The following is a 21,421-nucleotide window of genomic DNA, read 5'->3' as shown; positions in this document are numbered from 1 at the left end:
AAACTAAACATGTATTTAATGATTATTATTAAATAAAAATAAGGACATTTATGTAAATTCACAATTCACATTCATATATTTATATCGAATATCGATAATAGATAGATTGGAAAAGACTAAAATTCATTTTTCTTCCATTTATTTTAAATTTCATTAATTAATAGATGAAAAACATGGAAAACAAAAAAAATAAAAAAATGGAGTGTGTAAATTCACAAAAAAAATAAACTATTAAATGAAGGTAATGATATTTATGTTTTAAATTTCATTAATTGATAGGTTGGAAAAGACTAAAATTCATTTATCTTCAATTTATTTTAAATTTCATTAATTAATAGATGAAAAACATGGGGAAAAAATAAAAATTGGAGTGTGTAAATTCACAAAAATTTAAACATGTATTTAGTGATTATTATTAAATGAAAGTAAGGACATTTATGTAAATACACAATTCACATTCATATATATATATATATATATATATATATATATATATATATATATATAACACACATATATGGCAAAAACTTGTGTGAGACGGTCTCACGGGTCGTATTTGTGAGACGGATCTCTTATTTGGGTTATCAATGAAAAAGTATAAATTTTTATGCTACGGATATTACTTTTTATTGACCCGTCTCACAGATTAAGATTTGTCTCACGTGAGACTCACTCCACATATATTTCAAAGCTTGAAATCATTTATTTCTGCTAAAAAATTAGGTGCATGTACGCTCCATCTTCTTAGTGTGGTACATTTGATCTCGCTTAATTATTATATCCCATGAAGAATTTCTAACAAGTTATGATTCAAATTGAATATCAAACTGATTAGTCTTTTATTATCTGTTTTTCACTTCTACATCAACGTACATAGTTGCCTAATTTTCTCAAATTGTATATGAACATACTTATTTAGAATTTTGGCATTGATAATAATTTTTTTATATATTATTTATTATAAAATTCGATGAATGAAATAAAATAAAATAAAAAGGTTGGTATTGATGAGTTGAGATTACGTGGTAGCTTAGAGAAGTATATAGAAATAATTATAAAGTTAGATGCTTCAGTGCATGACAACAATTATTAGAGTTCCTAAGAGGAGGCAGGCTGATTTCCTTGTATGGGGTGTCATCGAGTGGGCTCACAAACCTAGAAAACACATTGTACATATTTTCTAGATCAAGGAAAACAAAAATAATCATAATTTTTTTTTATTTCTATTTTCCCAATATTAGATAGCTATCTAGGAATGGTTTTTTATTTAAAAAATTGAGTATTAGGAAATTAAGATATTGTATGTAAAGAATTTTAACAAACTAATATTAATAAAAACGTGATATTTTAGTAAAAGGAAAAAGGCAAAAAAAATTTAGGAATCAATTGTACGTTTAGTAATATATATTTTACCATTTTTGTCATCTAATTTATCAAATTTGGTATTAATTATGTATATTTCAATATTTGATAATCTATACTATTTATTAAGGCTGAGCACCTTATAAAAACTGCCAAGGAGGACACCATCTTTTTTTCCCAGTTTTACCCTTACAGTTATAGTAATATTACACTTTTGTTTTTTTGTTTTGTTTTTTTATTTCAACACACACTTTTATTTTTATTTCAATCATTAAATATCAATTTAGTCCCTCCATAATTTGTCAATTTTTACTTTAGTCTATCGATAATGATAAAAAAGATTGTACACACACGCAACGCGTGTGCAGAGTAACTAGTTTTAATAATTTTTCTTAAACTAGTGAAGTCATGACACAAAACAAGTTGGTGTCATGTCGATCGACGTCAAATCAGCGCTACGTCATTAAAAAAAAAAATCAACATTGCAAACTAAATAAGAATACAAGATTAAAGCCGAAATTTGACTATATAGATAAAAAAAAACATCTTAGATTGAAAAATACATACATACAAATTGGAATTTTCCCTCCTCGAAAATAAACAAAATGCACATCAAAGAGATCGAACGTGATTGCATTAGGGTGAGTCTTGCCTAATTACCATAGCGCGCGCGATTCTCGTCATTTCTAAAGAAGAAGATATACATTTTCATCATTTTGTTATAGGCAAAAACTTGTGTGAGACGGTCTCACGGGTCATATTTGTGAGACGGATCTCTTATTTGGGTCATCCATGAAAAAGTATTACCTTTTATGCTAAAAGTATTACTTTTTATTGTGAATATGGGTAGGGTTGACTCGTCTCACAGATTAAGATCCGTGAGACGGTCTCACATGAGACATACTCTTTGTTATAATATGACATCTCCTATCTTCTTCAAATTTTTTTTTTTTGAAAAAATATCATTATCCCTTTAGTCAACAAAGAGTAAGCAAATTTAGGCAATAATAAATCTCAAATCTTGTTTCTAATTCAAGAAAGATCATGAAGACTATGACACACTTTAATTAATTGGATGTGCTATCTAATTAATTGATGCCTATACATACACACACACACACACAAACATAACACCTTAACTTTTAAGTTACTTTATTCGAACACCTAACAAGATTTTCCCTCAATCATACGAGTGTATCTAGCTCTACCGAGTATGTACATGTTACTAAAGGTTCAAAAAAGGTAAAAAGAATGAGAGTACATATCAAGAATGCGTCGAGGGAAGTTAAAAGGAGTGTCAAAGAATTTTGATAGCGTCGATCCATCATAAACTTGCGTGTGTGTGAGTGTGTGTGCGCGCATTACATTAAAAAATTGAAATTGTATAAAGATTTGAAAGGATCGTGACTTAAATTTTAAAATTTCACTGTTTCTGTTAAGATTGGAACTTGGATCTAACTCAACTCCAAAAGCTAGCTCAAGTGACGAGGATTGTCTAAGACCATATATACAACTGTCAGGTATTTTATCCAACCGATGTGAGATAACTAACAGTTTCATGAAAAAAATATTTTTTAATAAAACATGAAACTCGGATATTGTAGAAAAGAAGAGTGGAAAAAAAAATGATATTTGGCAATGTTATGCGTCGTGGACAATCTTATGGTGGCAGCCACACTCACACATGATGACTACATATTCCCTGATTTTGCTGCATGCGCACCACCAAACTCTTCATACACAGAAACTCAGAACACACACACATCCACGCGTGTGTGTGTTTTCGGGCTTAGAAATGGTCAACTACTTCTGACTTCGATGATTTTTTTTGGCCAAAATCTTACTTCAAAAGTATAACGAAATCTCGACTTTGACATTAAAAGGTACTGAAAAGAAAATGTTCCCCAAATATGAGAGATTAAAGGTTATTCGAAACAAGGAAACCCCTCACCTTTAGTTTTAATTCAACCCATTTTTTTTTATTTACACCATTCTTTATTTCTTTCTTTTTAAAAAAAAAACTAACTTGATACTTGTTTCTAATAGTAGTTAATAGAATCTGATTTAATATATATAAAAATATATAACTTGGTAATTATTAAACATTTCCTATATATATATATATATGTATATATATAGAAATATATATAAAAATATGAGCTAGTAATCCAGAATGTATCCTAACTCCATGAAAAGCTAGTCCCATAGGCCATAGAAACTCTAAAATGGAACAGATCTTCGCAGACATAGAGTCCCCACCAAGAAACACTAAGGGGGGACAAATGCATAATTTGAGAGGGTTACAGGTGACTTTAGCCGCCATACATACACTCGCATGCGCACAAAATATATGCACAGTTCAAAAGAATTAAAATTAGGGTTATGTGCGATCTCACCACTAACTGAAGTATATATAAAAATGAGTGCCACTGTACCATGCGCACAAAGAATTAGCATGAGTGATTCCCACCACTCTTTACTTATATTAGTTAACTACACTTTACACTTGCATAGTATCTAATTTCCTCTCCAGTTATATATAAGCTTTTCTCAAACTCAAAGAGTTCCAATTGAATAGACGTCATTTATAATATGAACGGAATTAAAACTCTCGCGTTTTTCATTTTTATCATATTTTCGGTCATGATTTACTGTCTTAATTATCCACTAATTTGAATGAATTTTTTTTTTCGATGGTGTGAGTTCTCTCAAGAAATCTACCATATTTTTTATGATTAAATTAGATTCGATTATCCTTTGTGATCAATTCTAAATTATCTAAAATTGGATATTTACATCATTCAATAGCTAATAGGCACGTAGGATTTGCTCATCTTGTCAATTATTTAGGCAGCAGTCAATTCACTCCACTTATGCTACATACTTATTGCTGCACTACAAAAACAACCCAATCCTTGTAATTTAATGTATTTTGGAGAGACCCCATTTGCTAATCATTGCTCTTATAGTTGCAAAGCTTGCATTCATCCGAAGATTTTGTAGCAAACAAGACATGTTAAGATGCTTTCAAGTGCTCATACATGATTTCTTTTTATTTATTTAACTCCAAGTTGATGGATAAATTTAAGTTTACTACTTCACTAACTCTTTCACGTTTCTCCTCAATGTACAGATGCATAATTGAATGTCCCAATTACACATTCTTTCAAGAGTAGGTTTTTGTAAGACGGTCTCGTTGATTTTTATCCTTGATATTGGTTGATTCGATCTACAATTATCATGAAAAACAATATTTTTAACATAAATATTAATACTTTTTCACTAGCCAATAACTATCATGACTATCAGTGTTCTATATAGTGGCTCACATACACGAAGCACTTTGTCTACCAGATTTAATATAATATATCATGCGTATTTTATGGAAGAGAGGCCGTTGGATCAATCCATTATGCATGCATGCCCATAGCTAGGCTAATAGTTGTTCAGAGGATCGGAAATCTTTCCATTTATCCAAAGATTTTCAAGGCAAACAAGACATGTTAGCTAGGCGACTAATTTCTTGTGCTTGTGATCTTCACTACTAAATTAACCCTTCCTAGTTCCTGCTGCTATGCCCCCCACAAACACACATCCACACTGGTGTGTGTGTGTTTTATATCTTTTTGCATGTAATATACGCGTGTGTGTGCGTGGAAACAATACTCATCAGTACTGTTCCTCGAGCCCTGGTGCCACAAGCAAATCTCTCGAAGTGGATGAAAACCTTACACGCTGCAGCATCATTCCTCCCGTGCCTTTATTCTTTAAAAAAAAACTAAAATGGGTTTTAGCAGAATCTTGATTGATTGCGCCACGCAAACAATCATTCCTTCCCTCGCTGCTCTGGTTTTTCTCTTCTTTTAATTCAAATCATTTTATATTAACACAAAAGATACAGCTTTGCAGAGGCCGCACATTTTTTTAAAAAAATAAATTAAAATTAATACACATTTTTCTCAATGATCGTTTCGTTTTAGCTTGCTAGACGACAGATGTGTGTGTGTGTTCTTTACAACCTTTTGTTTTTCGTGTCGCAAAGTTTGTACTATGATATCTTGAAGAATTCTAGAACGATGCAATATTTAATTGTGGCAGCGATCAAGAAATTCATGTCGACGAGAGATGCTAGTCTCCTACTGGTTGGAAATTTCACGTGAAGAAGTTTTTAAATATTTGATTTATATTATTTAATGTTGTTTATCGACTCATTCAGCCCAGGATAAAATTTTTTTCTGGCTACGTCCCTGAACGAGACAAAACTAGCTATTTCTATGGTATTATAAAAATATATACAAACTTAACAAAAACATAATTAGAACTCGGATTTAATTTCAAATTATACTTTGAACATATGCGAGCCCAATTCGAATATAGATTGAAAACAAAAAATCAAGTGAATTTGACCCAATTTGAAAAGCCTACGAATTTGCTCGATTTTATGCACTTTAAAACATTATACACAAGGGCAGGGGGTTTGTATTCAATTTTAGTTTCTAAAAAATTTAAGAGTTTAACATAAAATGTCCTCCTTTACATATGATCTTGCCAAGTTTCAACTATAATTTATGTTATCTACTTTTCCAATCGCAACATATATTATCGATCGACAAGTTTTTTCGACTATATTCGAAAACATTAGATATAAAACTCTTCTCCAAACCGTCGTCGTCATACACAGATACATGTGCATGCATGGGTTCTTAGAGCTATATATTCGCGACCAAGACTATCTACCTAGCTATAATTTCCTTCAAAACAAAGAATTTACCAAACATACAAGATGCTGACATAAACATGCTGTCATTATTGGATTAATATTTGGATGCCAAAGTGAAAATTAATAATACAAAAAAGTTACACTGACCTAATCGAGGAAATCAACACTTTGAGGTATCCAAATTCCAAGAGATTTATGGCATTAAAGTAGGCTAAGGCCATCATGTTCCCTCTGCTCCAAACTCTTGGAACTCTTTATAAAGTCACCTTAGTTTATTCCCAATTTTTAATTCATTCCCTTCGCCTAGCCATCAACATTTCTCTCATGATCATTATTTGTATCCAAAAGTGGTCCAATAAGATTCAATGTCAAGTTTTTAATCAAAAAAATCCAGCCTTCTCTTTATGGTCTAATTTCCTTTTTAAAAAAAAAAAAAAAATCTCTACTTGTGATGAAACATTAGCTTGAATAAATTAGTTTGTTTTTATCAAGATCTTGAGACCGTCTCACAAAACAATTTTATATGTCGAATGGAAACTTTTACATTCACGATTTGACCACATAAATTAGATCAACGATTTCTCTACTTATAGTCAAATCCACATGTATTGATCCTAGTATGCTTCATCCTACGAACCCTTGAATCTTGGAAATCAGAACTTAAGAATCCGAATGGCGTCGGCAAGAAATTAAGTTTAATTCGGGAAAACTTGAATGGCCAATATTGAATTTTTCAAAAGTCGAAGTGGGCCAATTTAGCAGTCATTTACGCATGTAGTTCTTTCAAACAATTTACTAATAATGCAATAATTAAACTCCACAAATTATATAAAATTAAAAATTAAAAAAAATCATCATCCCCATTCTATAAATGGACACACTGGCTGCAATAGTAATTAAGATTCCAATGGTTGATTTAATTATATATATCAGAAACATGATTAAGGTCTTTAGGCTAAGATATATTAATGTTCTGCATGAATGAAATACAAATGGGGGTAATGATTAAATTTAAATTGCAATTAATTTTGTAATCTTTCAATTATAAGTTTGATAGGCTTGATGACACCATTGCATACACTTGCTATACATATTTAGTAAATGAAAAATATTATTATACTAACACTTTAATGAGTATGTACCCAACACTATCATTAAGTAACATCACACTGATTTGATTTATTTGAATATCTAATTAATTATGTGTAATTTAATTAATCTTTATAAAACATCTCTTTCTTTCTTCCAATTTGGTCTGTTTGTAAGCTCAGATTGGGCCACATTGTAGAATAAAGCCATCTTCATGCAGCCCAAATAGAGAAAAACCAAAAAGGCCCATTAACCAATCAATTCCATACTGGTTCCAAATCAGAGAGGATTTCAAGTCAGTAACTTCTCTTTTTTCCTTCTTTCCTGTTTCTTGTTTCGAATTCACATTTCATTTCATTTGATCGTCAGAAGCGAATTGAAACTTCAAGAGAAAAGGAGGCATTTACCTATTACCGATATGTTCTACTGCTTTGTTACTTTTGTATTGTTTTTGCTCTAATTCATATAGATACAAATGGTCCAATGAGAGCAAGAATTTCCAGGAAGATTTGGAACATTTCGTTTCTCATCAGAAGAATCGTTTTCATATATAGATTTGTCAGCAAACAAATGTCTTATCTTTTGAGTTGCTTCCAAAAACTCTTGCTGAATGGATTGGACTATAGAAAAAGGGCTATGATCTCATTGACATAAATGGACGGTTTTCAAACTCTTTAAATATTGAACCGAATAAATATATTTCCTAATTTCCCATTCCACCAAATTTAACCAAAGTCTTCCACAGTCAAACAAGAATCCGATTTTCCTTCTTTGCCTCCAAAAATTTCGAGCACCTCTCTCTTATATTCACAAAACTCAACACAAACTTCTATTGGTTACTCAGACAGATTTTTCCTCAAATATAAAATCACTAACCACAATACAAAGCAAAAAACAAAAAAAAAAAAAAACAAAAACAAACAAAAAAAGTTGTAATTCAGACAGGATGGCCTTTTGGAGCTCCCATTCATATCATTTCCTCCTCCTCGGCCTCCTGTCTCTCCTCCTCCTCCACCCCACCACCAACACCACCGCCGCCATCCGCCTCCACATTGTCCAAAAAACAACCCCTTCTGCTACCACCGTTCCTGCTTTTCGGGAAGCACCGGCGTTTCGCAACGGTGATACGTGCTGCAGCCCGCATAAAGATGACACCATCCACATTGTCATGCCTCTCGATTCGAATTACATCAGAGGCACGATCGCAGCGGTGTTATCGATCTTGCAGCATTCTACGTGCCCGGAGAATGTCTCATTCCACTTCCTATCTGCCCATCTCGAGCTAGAAATATATTCCTTGATCAAGTCCACCTTCCCTTACCTCACCTTCAAAATGTACCGTTTTGATTCGAATAGGGTTCGTGGGAAGATATCTAAATCTATAAGGCAAGCCCTCGACCAGCCCCTAAATTACGCACGAATATACATGCCTGACATCCTCCCTATAGATGTAAAACGTGTGATATATTTAGACTCGGACATCATAGTCGTGGATGATATAGCAAAACTATGGGGTGTGGATTTAGGAAAAAAGGTGTTGGCCGCACCAGAGTATTGCCATGCAAATTTCACAAATTATTTCACCGACGCGTTTTGGTCGGACGTGAATTTGTCTAGGACGTTCGAGGGACGACATCCATGCTATTTTAACACCGGTGTTATGGTGGTGGATGTCGATCAATGGAGGAAAGGAGGATACACCCAGAAGGTAGAGGAGTGGATGGCAGTACAAAAGCAAAAAAGAATATATCATTTAGGATCATTGCCTCCTATTTTACTTATTTTTGCAGGTAATATCAAGCCAGTGGATCATAGGTGGAATCAGCACGGTTTAGGGGGAGACAATTTAGAAGGCAAATGTAGAGGACTTCACCCTGGCCCAATCAGCCTCCTACATTGGAGTGGTAAAGGTAAACCATGGTTGAGATTGGACTCAAGGAGGACATGCACCGTGGATTACCTGTGGGCGCCATACGATCTCTACCGTTCCTCTCGTGTCGCGTTAGAAGACTAATGATTGTCTAGAACCATATGGGGGCGATCCACATTCGTGTATTCCATGTCATGTGACTTTGTGATACGGTTATAATAAGAAATCTAACACAAAACTTACTTAATATATACACAAAATGTGAGACGAGACATCAGTTAGAAAGTACATAGTTTCCAAACTTCTTTGTATGTAAAAGATAGAGTGTGTCACTAAGTGTAGATTTTCCGTAAAGGAAGTAAAATGGTCCAAGAAATTGGGAATGGATCGGAGGCAACGACTGGTTTCTCCATTTTGCCTTCAGGATTAGCATAGCTTTTCATTTTCTTTTTCTATCAGGACACACATGTAGTTATTTTTTGTTCCAACTGTCTGAAATTATAGTGCGTCTCAAATCATGTTCTCTGTTTTGTTTTAGTCGCCTCTCAAATTATATTAATATTAAAAAACAGAAAAACTTTAACCACAATTAATTTCTAACTTTTAACACGAAACATGCAGATTTTTATGTCTCAAATTACATTTATCAGTAAAAACTTAGAATTATTCCCCTGTCCCGCAAGGTTGTAATATTCCCTTGTTTTATGTATGCAAGGTAAAGAATAACTGAATAAGCTAAATCTATTACATGAAACATCAAATAACTGTATGAAACGAAATGATAAAACCAGTTGTATGCAGTGGCCAAGTCGGGACCAGATAAAACAACATCTAACTGTTAAATTTGTTATTATACTTTCGAATAAATCGATTCCATGATATGACGCATACAACCACAATTTCAAAAATTGCATGAATTCAAAGTTGTTCCGAGGTGACGTCGTGCAAAAAACGACTAAAAATAATATGCTTATATATCGAACCAGGCAAGGAAAAAAAATTTCCATCACTTCTTATGTTACTTACATATATATTGACAATGATGATAAAAGATGGGAATGAAATCGCTATAATAACAATTTTTTTGAGTATTCTGTTGACGAATATATTAAGATTCAAAATCAGATAATCATGTAATAAACAATAAATACTTGATTTGCAGAATATAACATATGTCCCAAATGAAGATAACATCAACTATCTAAGCAAGGAATACCATACATTATTGCCCAGATTGGACAAGTTTTTTAGTCGAAAAAAATGACATTTTGACTATGGTAGTGGAGGTTGTTAAAAAAACTAGTGAAACATTTGGACTCTTGGAATCGAAAGGGGAAATAAACTCTTCGACATGTCACTGAAATTGATACCTTCGACCACAATGAATGAAGAAAAGAAGCATTGCAACAAGAGAATAAAAAATAGAAGCACAAACAAGGACAAAGATATTCGTCTTACAGTTAAAATCAAGAATTAAGATTAGTGAATGGACCTTCAACCAACTGTTATAGATAGATAAATAACTTTTAAATTATTTGTATTGATATAGTTGTTAAAAAATCATAATTAAATCAAATATTCGAGAATTTTTTTTAAAAAAATCATAACTAAAATAATTATTGAAAAATAAAAATATACTATCTATATAATACATATAATACTAAATGTATTATATTATTTTATACACATACGTCGTGTGAGCGGTTATGCTGGTAATTAATAAACGATTTTCAGCACACAAGTGTTGGTCTTGTTGTCTACATTTCAGGCATGTTATATATATGTGGTGTCTTACATACAAATTTCTAGTGCATATTAAATGGACACGTGATCAACTGTTCTTGCAAAATAACCAATCCAGTCATCAACACTAGCTTGAATCATCAGAAGGCATCAATGACTTGATAAAGAAAGAGCAAGCATGTTTGTTCACATCAAATAGCAACATGTTTCGAGCATATCCATCGATTGTCTATGCTTCTGGTGTGGCCGCGATGGGACATTTTCCCAATGTATTCCACAAAACATAATCGCCAGAAACAACCTGATGCAACCATAAATGATAAGAAAAGGCTTAAAAGTCGAGTTATATGCAATAATGCAGCATTTTTCTGAGAAACAGTGAATAATGCTTTTCTGTGGTGGATGTTTATTCCAGCCCACATATGAGTGAGAGGGTACCTCTTCTAATAACCTAATCTTTTGCAAATGATTGGTAAACTAAGTATGAAAAAAGAGAAACTATCCAAAGAAAATTAAACCTACATTCTCGTGTATTGTTGTGAGCCAGAAAATATATGTTTAAAGACGCTCTATCAGAAAACAAAGCTAAGAATAACAATACATGCAGCATATGAGGATACTACATCATACAGCCACAAGCTTTTCAAAAAGGCCAAAGAGAAAAAATCATTCGGCTGAAGCTAGTTATACCTGAGTTGAACATTCCACTGGTGCCTTAACTGTAGGAAATATGCTTACCTGCGCAGAGCATTTTAAAGTGAACATCCAAATAAATCTGCCTCGTAAGGAAAAGATAAAATAGTAATTTTAAAGTGAACATCCAAATAGACATGGAAAACCTCTGGGATTAACAGTAAAAGGGGAATAAAGGTTGACCGATCAGCAGACGTTTAGTGGCAATGATGTATAAATAGTATGATGAGTCTGGTGCTAAACGAGATTGTTAATATATATGTGGACTTAATTATTTACTTAAGGGTATTTTAGGTATTTAACATATATTAATGTGGTCATCATATTATTTAAGTATGTTGATAACCGCCAATGTACTGCAAGTGTGTTATTTTTCACATACAGTGACAATAAAATATTTATGAGAGTGGACATGTTCTTGTAAAATTCTTTTCTTGGTTTCATTATTATTAACATTTGCAGCAGTGGCAAGTCGACGTAGCTCTGACATCGAGTGTGCACAACTGTAAACCTTGTGTGTTCTTGTGTTTATCTTTCAATTTTTTTATCGCTTCAGTTCGGTAATTAAAACTAGGACCATAAATTTGACAAAAATTTACAGAAGAGTCGCTCCTATATCAGTTTTGAATGAGATGGATTCAACTCATCAAAGAAAAAGGTAACATCAGCCTGGGAACAAAAAGGAGAAAGATGCCAGTATCAAGTTGGAAGAAGGTAAAACTACAGTTGGCTACATCTCAACATTGTTCACTCAGGGGACAACCACCCTCCACAAAAAATGTAGCATAGCTATCGCGTGGCATTCAGAGGTATCTATGTATTAAAACCGTAGTCTTTGACCAAGAACCAACTTCTTCAAGTAAAGTACACTGAACAAAAGGCAGGGACAACTATCACATGCATTGATAATCTTGTAGACAAATACGCCGTCAAGCATATTATAAATTTTGAAATTTTTTCATAACAAGTTAATGAAGCATACTACAATATTGAACTCCATTCTCCAGATTAAAGATGTATCCAAAAATTCTCTTTTTGCTTTACTCTGTCATATGCCAAAAAATTCAAAGAAAATATTATTACTCAAAATTAAGTAAAGCACAGAAAAAAAAGAGAAAGAAAAAAGAAACCAAATTAGAGTTTTGCAACAACAAAAGCAAAAGTTGGCCGGATGTGTGAAAATTAAGGCCGGTATAAACAAAATGCTTCAAAAAAGATTAAGCACTCTCCAATATATTCAAATGCTTAAAATGAAACAGAGATGCGCTACAACACAACGTCTACATGGTGACAGGATAGACTTACAGATTTAGGATCAATAGACATTCCTGATAAAGATGGTCCAATAATCTTGAAAGACACCTGCACAAACATGAATGCTAATTTTGGAAAGAATGTACCTAGAAACAAAATGTAAAAAGTGCAATGACTCAAAGAATTTTTTTCATCTCCATGGCATATTGATTTTTAGTAGAAAAAACTACAGAATAGAGTCTGGAAGAGATTTAAACTTTATCATCAAAACGTTAGATCTACCACCTTTTCTCAAGGTCTACCCAATTCTCTTAGAAGAATTCTCGAAGAATATCTGTATAGTTCAATCATGACAGCAAAAATCAGATTTTAAATACTACTCGTTAGACAACCTCCAACTACATAGATAATTCTGCCCAATGAATTTGATTAAGGTAAAAATAATTAATCTGGATTTTTATACGTTAAAAAGAAAGCATTCTAAGATGGCTAGCCTCAAAGTGGTACACCGCTACATTGTAATTAAAATTCAAGAATGCAAGTCATGAAAAATGAATGAATCACATACTTTCGCATAATTGTACGCATGCCAGCAAAAAGGCTCCTCTAGATCAACTGCTTGAAGATCCTTGCTCATTTTTTCCATTATATAATCCTCAACGTTGACACCGCTACTGCTGGATTCTGTCTCAAAATCACTATCTTCATCAGCCATAGTTCCAACCGCTGATCCAGCTGAAGGTGGCCTTTGAGCTTGCCATGGAGCAAACCTAACTGTTCCTGGAAAGGTTGCCTCGATGCTCTTCCCAGAAACACCCCGACTGTTGGTTATTAACTTCCATTCAACAAAGTGTTCAGTATAGGAAACTGTTCCAATGGAAGGCGTCCCATCAAATGAAACCACCTTTCTTTTTGGAAAAGGCATGATTACAGTACAGAACTCTATCGTTAGAGGAGCTTTATAACCTTCCACGAGACTCAACTTAAACAAAAAGGCACCTTCATTTTCTGAAACCATTGAGAGCTGGTAAAACCCCTTAATTGGAGGTACGAAAGAACAAAATGCTTGATAACGCACTAATGTAAAATTCCCTAATGGTGGTGAAAAGGTCACAGCCTGTTTATCACCACCATGCTCTGGAACTTGAGCACCATGATGGAAGGATAATGACTCAATACGTGAAGCATCCAGCCCAGTCAAAGGGAAAGAAACATCAGGCAACCCTTCTAACTCAGCCCTACAGTTCACTTGACCAGAAATTTTTATACTGTCAGGAATTTCATCGCGATCATACATTGAAGCATGCACAGTCTCATGAATTGTGAACAGAATCCGCTGCTTTCCCCTGTAAAGATAAGGCTTCCAGGCAGGTTGCTTGCGGTCTGCAGGAGGCAAATCTGTCAATGAAAATCCAGCGGCCTTGATCGCGGAAATATTTGCGTAGTTGAGATCGAGTGGAGTGCCTACAGCGGAAAAAGGAGGAAATGAAAAACAACAAAAAAACCCTGTACACCATTCAACATCTAAAGACTGCACAAGATTTAGTATCGAAATATCACAGTAAAGATTACCAACCAAAGGGCATTGCACTACTGATAAAAGACCGAAGTGCATCCTTGTCCAAAGGCCTGAAACCAATCTTTGGAGCATCAGATATTGAAGCTCCACTCATAGCAGTTCCAGAAGCAGTGGATGCTGCAGCAGGTGCAGCTGCAGGTTTTGGTCTTGCTGACATACCTGAGATTCCAATACTGCCAGTGAGGGAATCCAGTAACCCTCCAACTGAAGGAGAGGCAGCGACAACTACTTCGGGCTCCACTGATTCACCAGTTATTATGTCTCCAAATGTATGTGCCACAATGAATGCCCTAATTCAGCAAATTAATAAAGGAGTGGGTCAATTTTTTATAAGAACAAGTAATTAGCCTCTAAGGTAGAAGCTCGTCACCAAAGAACAATTGATAATCCCCTAAATCAAAACTAGCAAGTAGCAACTAAATCACGCTGGTATGTAATTTGTATGCACCAGATACAAACATCCAATCGAAAGGAAGAAGCTAACAAGCAAACATCTTTGAACATGTAAGTCCAAATGTGCGAGAAGAAAACACATCAGAAAGGGTGGGGAGTCTTACACTCGCATACAAAAGTTTATGGCATAAAAAGGAAACAAGAAGATTCATCAACACCTAAAGAGTAAAACTTACCATACCCTGTGATGGATGGAAGTTCAAGGAGAAGTGAAGAAATATTCTCTTGCTCTCCGATGGCACTCCCACAGTCAGAACTATTGCACATTCTTGAATAGGTCTTCAAATGACGAGGCTCAATCAGAGGCAAAACAAGTATAGTATATGGACCCTTCAAGTGTAAAGCCATAGGCCACAATAGATAATTCTCCGATTTCTCTTCGTTATTGATATGCAAGCTAATTAAGTGGCGAGTAATTGGGTCATCAACCCATGAATCTGATCCTTTAGTAGACTGTCTTAAACGTAGACCGAAACCACGAGCAGACCCCTCCCTGAATATATTTAGTTAATCAGCTATGTAATGCTAACTTGCCCAATTACTGACATGATACATCACAGGTACAATACCACGATAGCAATAAGATCGTGAAAAATATAACCTCATGCTAAAAAAATAACTACTCTATGACCAATGCCACCAAAAGGATTACATGAAATGATGAAATTCAACCAGATGAGAGTTCAGTTCCAACTAACAAACGGCAAAATAAAGATCACATCACACACAAATTGGAGTTTATCTGTAAGTCAAATGAATAAAATGACAAATCCACATAGATCTTATTACTAATTAACATGCTGGAACGATGACTTCTTGCTACCATATCTTCCCCTCAAAAATTGAATCATTAACCACCATAAAAAATTAAACAAGTTTTCTTATCACCGACAATGACAGGCCACTAATGCATAGAATAGCATAGCAATGATAGTTGAACAACTTAAAGCCGAGTCAGGAATGCTTGCAATGCAAAAATCAGGACACAACAAACTTGTATAGTATATACACTCCTTGAAGTTGCGACTGACAAGAGTGTTTATCCAATCACTGCCCCAATATAATCAGAAATACATGATAACTAAAAACGAGGTACATTCACATGGTCTCAAATGGTCAAATTCTAGCAACGTAGCTACAAGAGATGGATTACTTATAATCTAAACAAAAATCTGTCAAGAAAGAGTATAACATTCCGTCTTTCCACGAAAGTGCTGCAGGCGCTCTATGGCAGTCCACTGGACTATTTGATTCAGATCAATGGTGGGCATTTCAGCTAATTTACGCATAAGAAAAAAAATTACACAGCGCAGAAGTAAATATGATAGTTTGAACTGTACCATAAAAAATACATATAAAAAGAAACAGATAATTTGCTGGTTAAAAAATTTAGACAATTCGAGTATGCTCAAATTTATAACTGCAGCAATGCAATTAAACACCGCCCTCAAAAAATAGACATGATGATAGAGCCAGGTCAAAATTTACGGTCTTTGCTTAATTTTCAAACAAAAAGTGAAATATTGAACGAACAAAAACAGGTTCTGTGTACACAAATCAAAGAAATAATAAGTTCCTGCTAAAACGTTTCGGATTAACCTTTTTTTGCGATCAATGAAGGCAGCAGCTAACTCAGATTCACAAGGCAAGGGTTTATATTTAAAATTTTCATCACTTTCGTTCTCGCATGCCACGAGCCACCTTTTCTCCACCACCGGGAACTTCCTGTTTTTTATTTTTGAAAATTGAAGCTTTCAGTTCATCAATCGATCTTTTAACACAAATTCAAAAAATATAAATAAATAATAATGACAGTGAGACAAAACACTACCTGGAGAAAATAACAGTGTCCTGATTATTGAGAATCCACAGAGCTCGGATGCTGCAGCCACTCTGCATTTATGCTTTTCCGGTGTGATTATCAGATACCGGTGATGGAAGTTTGAGGGGGAGAGAATATCGAACAGGGATCGATGAAGATGAAATGGATACTCCTTTTGTACAAAAAAAAATATTTTTATATAAAAAATATTTATATCATCCGATAAAATTGATTTTTTTATTTTTTGACTCAACTATTATTAATACAAAAATAAAAATATATATATTTAAAAAATAATATACCATTTCGTGAATCCAAATATTAATAAATAAATAAATATTTTTTAAAGTTAAAACATTTATATTTTTTAATAAATGAATAAATTTTGATTAAAATTATTAAATATTTTTTAACTATCTATATTAAATTTCTAATTAAAATAATAATAATAATAATAATAATAATAATAATAATAGAAATTACAGACAGATGAATACACCGAGAATTCACGACGACATTTTTTTTTGAAAAATTAGAAAGTGTTATATTATGTAAAATAATAATTTTATTTAATAGGATAGAGAATAGTTATAATTAAATATATAAAAATAACACAAAATTCAAGTCATAATAAAATTAAATGATATTATATTTAATAATAAATATTGACACTAAAATATAATTTATATTTTTAAGGGATGTCAATTTCATATTAGAATTTTTAAAAAAATCTTCAAATTTAATTTACATATTTTTTTTATTTGTTTTAAATATTTAATGAGACATGCGATTGCATTATGATAGATATTTCATTTTAATATTTTATTATAATAGGAAACTTTCAAATATGACAAAAATTGTAATTTTACGTAGATATTATAAACATGATAAAATCTTGTGTGAGACGGTCTCATAAGTCGTATTTTGTGAGACAGATATCTTATTTGAGTCATCCATGAAAAAATATTACTTTTTATGTTAAGAGTATTATTTTTTATTGTGAATATCGGTAGAGTTGACATGTCTCAAAGATAATGATTCGTGAGACCGTCTTACAAAATACCTCCTCTATAAACATAAAATATAAATATGAATATAGATGTGATTGACAGTTAATCAACCGAGTCAAATGAATAGCAAGTCATGTAAGTTGCTCAATCTCTTTGTTTGAAGCTTTAGTAAGAAGCTTCTAATATACGTTCCCCCAAAAAAAAAAAAACATTTTATCTAAAGTCTTGTAGAAGGTAAAAAGTTTTTAGATCAATAATTGCTAATATAATATGAATGTATCAAATATATTATTGAAGTGTTATTTTTATTTTTATTTTTTGACTGGAAACATGTAACTTTATTGATGAAAATCGTCCATTACAAGTCGAACCAACCAAGAAGGGAATTCTCCATTCAACTAAACAAACGGTGTGGGAGAAGAAACAGCAAAACTATACAATATTATGAATGTATCAAATATATTATTGAAGTGTTATTTTATTCTTTGGTTCTTTCAAAAATCGGTGCAGTTGTTCATTCCGGCCACGAGTAAGGACAAAAATTCAAGTGTTGGAGCCAATCTCATTGGGCGAGTTCACATGTTTTTTCCACTTTCTGGGCAAATTTGGTTTTTTTTAGTATCGCTTATATTGCAAGTTTATAGGTATTTCGGTTCATTAACCTTTTTTGGCCCATTGTCCATGTCTATTTTCGAAATTGTTCAAGTGCTTGAGTAAAAATTATATTTTGACATAAAAATTATATTTTTTCATGGGTCGAGTCAGATAGAAAAATCGTCACATAAAATTGACATGTGAAATGAGTTCCTATTTTTATTTTCTAATTTCATTTAGCTTTTCTAGGTATACAAAAAAAAATTATCATTGTTTAAAAAAACATTCCAATTTTTTTATATATATTTCTTTTGGTTCTAACTTCTAAAGTGATGGTTTGGAAAATCGAGTCGGATTGGATAATATTAATTTTTTTGAGAAAACCTTTTGGTTCACAAAATTTTCAGTTGACTCTCCACACCTCACCAATTCCGAGTTCACGTCCACCCGTTGTAAAGCACCATCCCGAAGCAGTCTCGAAATTCTCCTCTGATGTTCCACTCTTGCCGGCTCAGTATCAAACAGATGAAGCTTATCTACAAATTTTGCTAAAGAGCTTAAATCGAATCCCTTATTTCGTCTTAATTTGCTAGACCGATCAAACTATCATTTTTTTGTGACTTTGGAATTCGCTTTTTGACAAGTGAGGGTTTTGTGTTTGAATCAATCGATTGGCAGTATAATGCGAGCGAGTTCTTGTCGAATTTGTGAACTATTTCGCGTTTTTTAGGTGGCACTAACTCAAAGTATTTGTATTTTGTTCAGCTCAGAGACATGCTAAAGGTGAAACCTAATCCAGTCTTTTTGTTTGACGTCTGTGTTCTGTTATTCTGCTATTGGTTGTGCATCATAGGTTTTATGACTGGTTTTTTCTTATTTTTCTGGTCAGTTGTTTGAGAGCTCATGGTGATCTAGAAATTGGATTTTTCCCCCTGTTTTTGACTTGGGACTGAAAATTGAGATTTTCTTCTGTATTTTGCATACTTAGTCGAAGCAGCTGGTTTAAGTAGTTTATCTGGTTATCTTCTGCAACCTCTTTCATATATGAATCAAACAGAGCTTAAATGAAGATGTTATCACTCCAAAGCGTATCTGTTATCCGATTTTTGCGTGTGCTTAACTGATTTATGCAGGGCCAACAAGGCGATGTGTGGGTATGAAATCCTATCTAAATATAAAACAATGAGACAAGGCTTGAAATGAGTAACACACTGCTGCCATCCGTCTTGCTCTGTCTTTTTCAATGCTCGTCTTTTTACTATTTTCAAGGAAAGCAGCTTTGATTCGTACGTGCAATAATGTAGCTTACATTATCGAACAAGAGTTGGCATTCTCATCATTAAACATCATGTGAAGTTCACTATCATCAAAACGATCAATCATCCAAGAATCCATTACTTGTTCCCTCATATCCCCTTTGTTCCCCTCGCTATTGTCATGATCTTCTTCATCCACAAGCTCCACCCTCTTTCCCGTCTTTCGCTTCAACTTCTTCATTACCTTTTGAGGGTTAATTCTACCAGTGATCATCACTCTGTGATTTTTCATGTCCGTCATAAACTTTTCAACTCCTGTTAATTTTATAGAAATAGAGCGAAGATGGACTTTAGCGACAAGTTGCATGTTTCTTCCTTCGTATTTTTACTTGGTACATGATGCGACATCCACTTAATGTTTCTCCTTGAACAATTAACCTCGTTGCACCTGATCATCCCCTCAAAATTTTTACGTCCTCGACTTTCTAAAACATGTTAGTTCACTCGTCATCCAAAAAATAACAATTTCCACCCAATTTATTGAATGACAATAGTCCTAATTTTGGCATTTCGCATTATATATAGTGATATTAGCATGTCAAATACAGGTTGAAGCACATATATGATGTATTAGAAACCGAGGGGACGAATAACCTTTGATTTTGGAAATGGCTTTGGCAACACTTCTTTCGCATGCATTGCAATACATAGAAACCCTGAATTCTGCAACCACAACCTGCATGCAGTAAATTTGAATTGGACGAAGTAATCATTTCTTTAATAGAAACAAAAAAAATTCAGTATTCTTCATGTATACAACATATAACATTACTTTTATCCACGAAAGATGTATATGTTCTTACTTTGTCATCCTTGTGTTTCTTCTTACCAGCCATTAAAGATCAGAATTAAGTACGAATGTGAAATAACGGTCATGGACTCATAATTAACCAGAATCTAGTGTGTGGTTCAATGGTAATTTGGTAATCTTACATGACAGTTAATTCTGTTAGTTGTTGGCCCAATTTAGATAAGACCGGTAGGAAGTGCCACAATCACCCTACATACATAACAAACAATCTTCACAAACTGTTGAGAATAAATGTAGCAAAAAAATTTGAGAAGCAAGGACCATGAAATATATATACTTATATATATTTAGTAAATGCATGAGTTTCCTCTTTTATTTGGTTTTAATGTTATTCATTCAACGAAGCTGATTGAATCTTGCTCTACAAAAAAGATTGTGAATAGTGATGGATCCGTAAAAAGGAGTTAGCGAAGGAATCTGTACATACTGTCTATTTAGTGATAGAACACAAATGAAATCGTTAATTTATATCGATGACATATTTCTTATTTCCGTCATAAATTTGTGACAATATTTATATTTTATGTAGCTAATCTCAAATTTTTTTGGTGTTGGATGATAATTTTTTTTTAAAAAATAAAAACTTTTTTTAGTGATTTACAAGTTTTTAAAAATAAGGATCAAATACATAAATCGTGCAACCAAAAACGAGTTATTGTTGATAATTACTTGTAAAAGTACTATATTTACATCATACGAAGTACATACGAGATAAATTATCTTAATTCATAAATACATAAAAACAAGATTAGGTTGTAGAATCAAGCAAACTAAGTTAAAAAAATTATCCAATAAAGATTGAGGCGTAAGGATGTTTGTTAAAAGATGGTGACATTGCTTTTGGTTCTTTCGAACTATAGGATAACACCTTAATTTTAGATGAGATTTGAGGAACATCTCTTTTTCTTTTCATTTCTCCTTTATAATTCATGTGCATGAGTTGTATTTTTTTAAAATTAAATTAATTATTATTAGATTAAAAAATTACCTGAATGCCAGATTTTCACAATTTTGAGAGAAAAAAATTGGAGATTATTGTGAAGAAGATTAAAATAATTGTGAGTCTCTTATATATTAATAATGATTATTGTTTAAGCATTTTTAT

At 33.0% G+C, this 21,421-nt stretch overlaps 3 protein-coding genes across 5 annotated transcripts; 1 reads left to right on the top strand and 2 right to left on the bottom strand.

Annotated features, from left to right (window-relative positions):
* The first annotated feature begins 8,023 nt into the window (after positions 1 to 8,023).
* On the top strand, positions 8,024 to 9,566 carry LOC140815723 (probable galacturonosyltransferase-like 4). Of its 2 annotated transcripts, XM_073174782.1 has the most exons (2): positions 8,024 to 8,879; positions 8,962 to 9,566. In XM_073174782.1, exons 1-2 carry the CDS (start codon positions 8,118 to 8,120, stop codon positions 9,004 to 9,006), a joined length of 807 nt encoding a protein of 268 aa, XP_073030883.1. In that variant the 5' UTR covers positions 8,024 to 8,117; the 3' UTR covers positions 9,007 to 9,566. The 2 variants fall into 2 exon arrangements, with proteins under 2 accessions (XP_073030883.1, XP_073030882.1); XM_073174781.1 differs by having other exon boundaries at positions 8,027 to 9,566.
* Positions 9,567 to 10,756: 1,190 nt separating this feature from the next.
* On the bottom strand, positions 10,757 to 16,757 carry LOC140814037 (AP-5 complex subunit mu). 2 transcript variants are annotated; one of them, XM_073172893.1, is made up of 9 exons: positions 16,595 to 16,757; positions 16,363 to 16,488; positions 14,945 to 15,256; positions 14,470 to 14,600; positions 14,304 to 14,360; positions 13,300 to 14,195; positions 12,783 to 12,839; positions 11,475 to 11,522; positions 10,757 to 11,085 (listed from the first exon to the last, which is right to left on the bottom strand). In XM_073172893.1, the coding sequence occupies exons 1-9, from the start codon at positions 16,660 to 16,662 to the stop codon at positions 11,014 to 11,016; spliced, it is 1,767 nt and encodes a 588-aa protein (XP_073028994.1). In that variant the 5' UTR covers positions 16,663 to 16,757; the 3' UTR covers positions 10,757 to 11,013. The 2 variants fall into 2 exon arrangements, with proteins under 2 accessions (XP_073028994.1, XP_073028993.1); XM_073172892.1 differs by having other exon boundaries at positions 14,308 to 14,600.
* Positions 16,758 to 19,211: 2,454 nt separating this feature from the next.
* LOC140814665 (heavy metal-associated isoprenylated plant protein 19-like) lies at positions 19,212 to 20,406 on the bottom strand. The gene is made up of 3 exons (XM_073173714.1): positions 20,309 to 20,406; positions 20,100 to 20,181; positions 19,212 to 19,760 (listed from the first exon to the last, which is right to left on the bottom strand). Exons 1-3 carry the CDS (start codon positions 20,339 to 20,341, stop codon positions 19,495 to 19,497), a joined length of 381 nt encoding a protein of 126 aa, XP_073029815.1. The 5' UTR covers positions 20,342 to 20,406; the 3' UTR covers positions 19,212 to 19,494.
* Between the last annotated feature and the right edge of the window lie 1,015 nt (positions 20,407 to 21,421).

The sequence above is a fragment of the Primulina eburnea genome, chromosome 15, assembly GCF_022965805.1.
Source record: "Primulina eburnea isolate SZY01 chromosome 15, ASM2296580v1, whole genome shotgun sequence".
NCBI classification, from domain to species: Eukaryota; Viridiplantae; Streptophyta; class Magnoliopsida; order Lamiales; family Gesneriaceae; genus Primulina; species Primulina eburnea.
The sequence above is the reverse complement of the archived record's forward strand: the minus strand, read 5'-3'. Positions and strand labels throughout refer to the sequence as shown.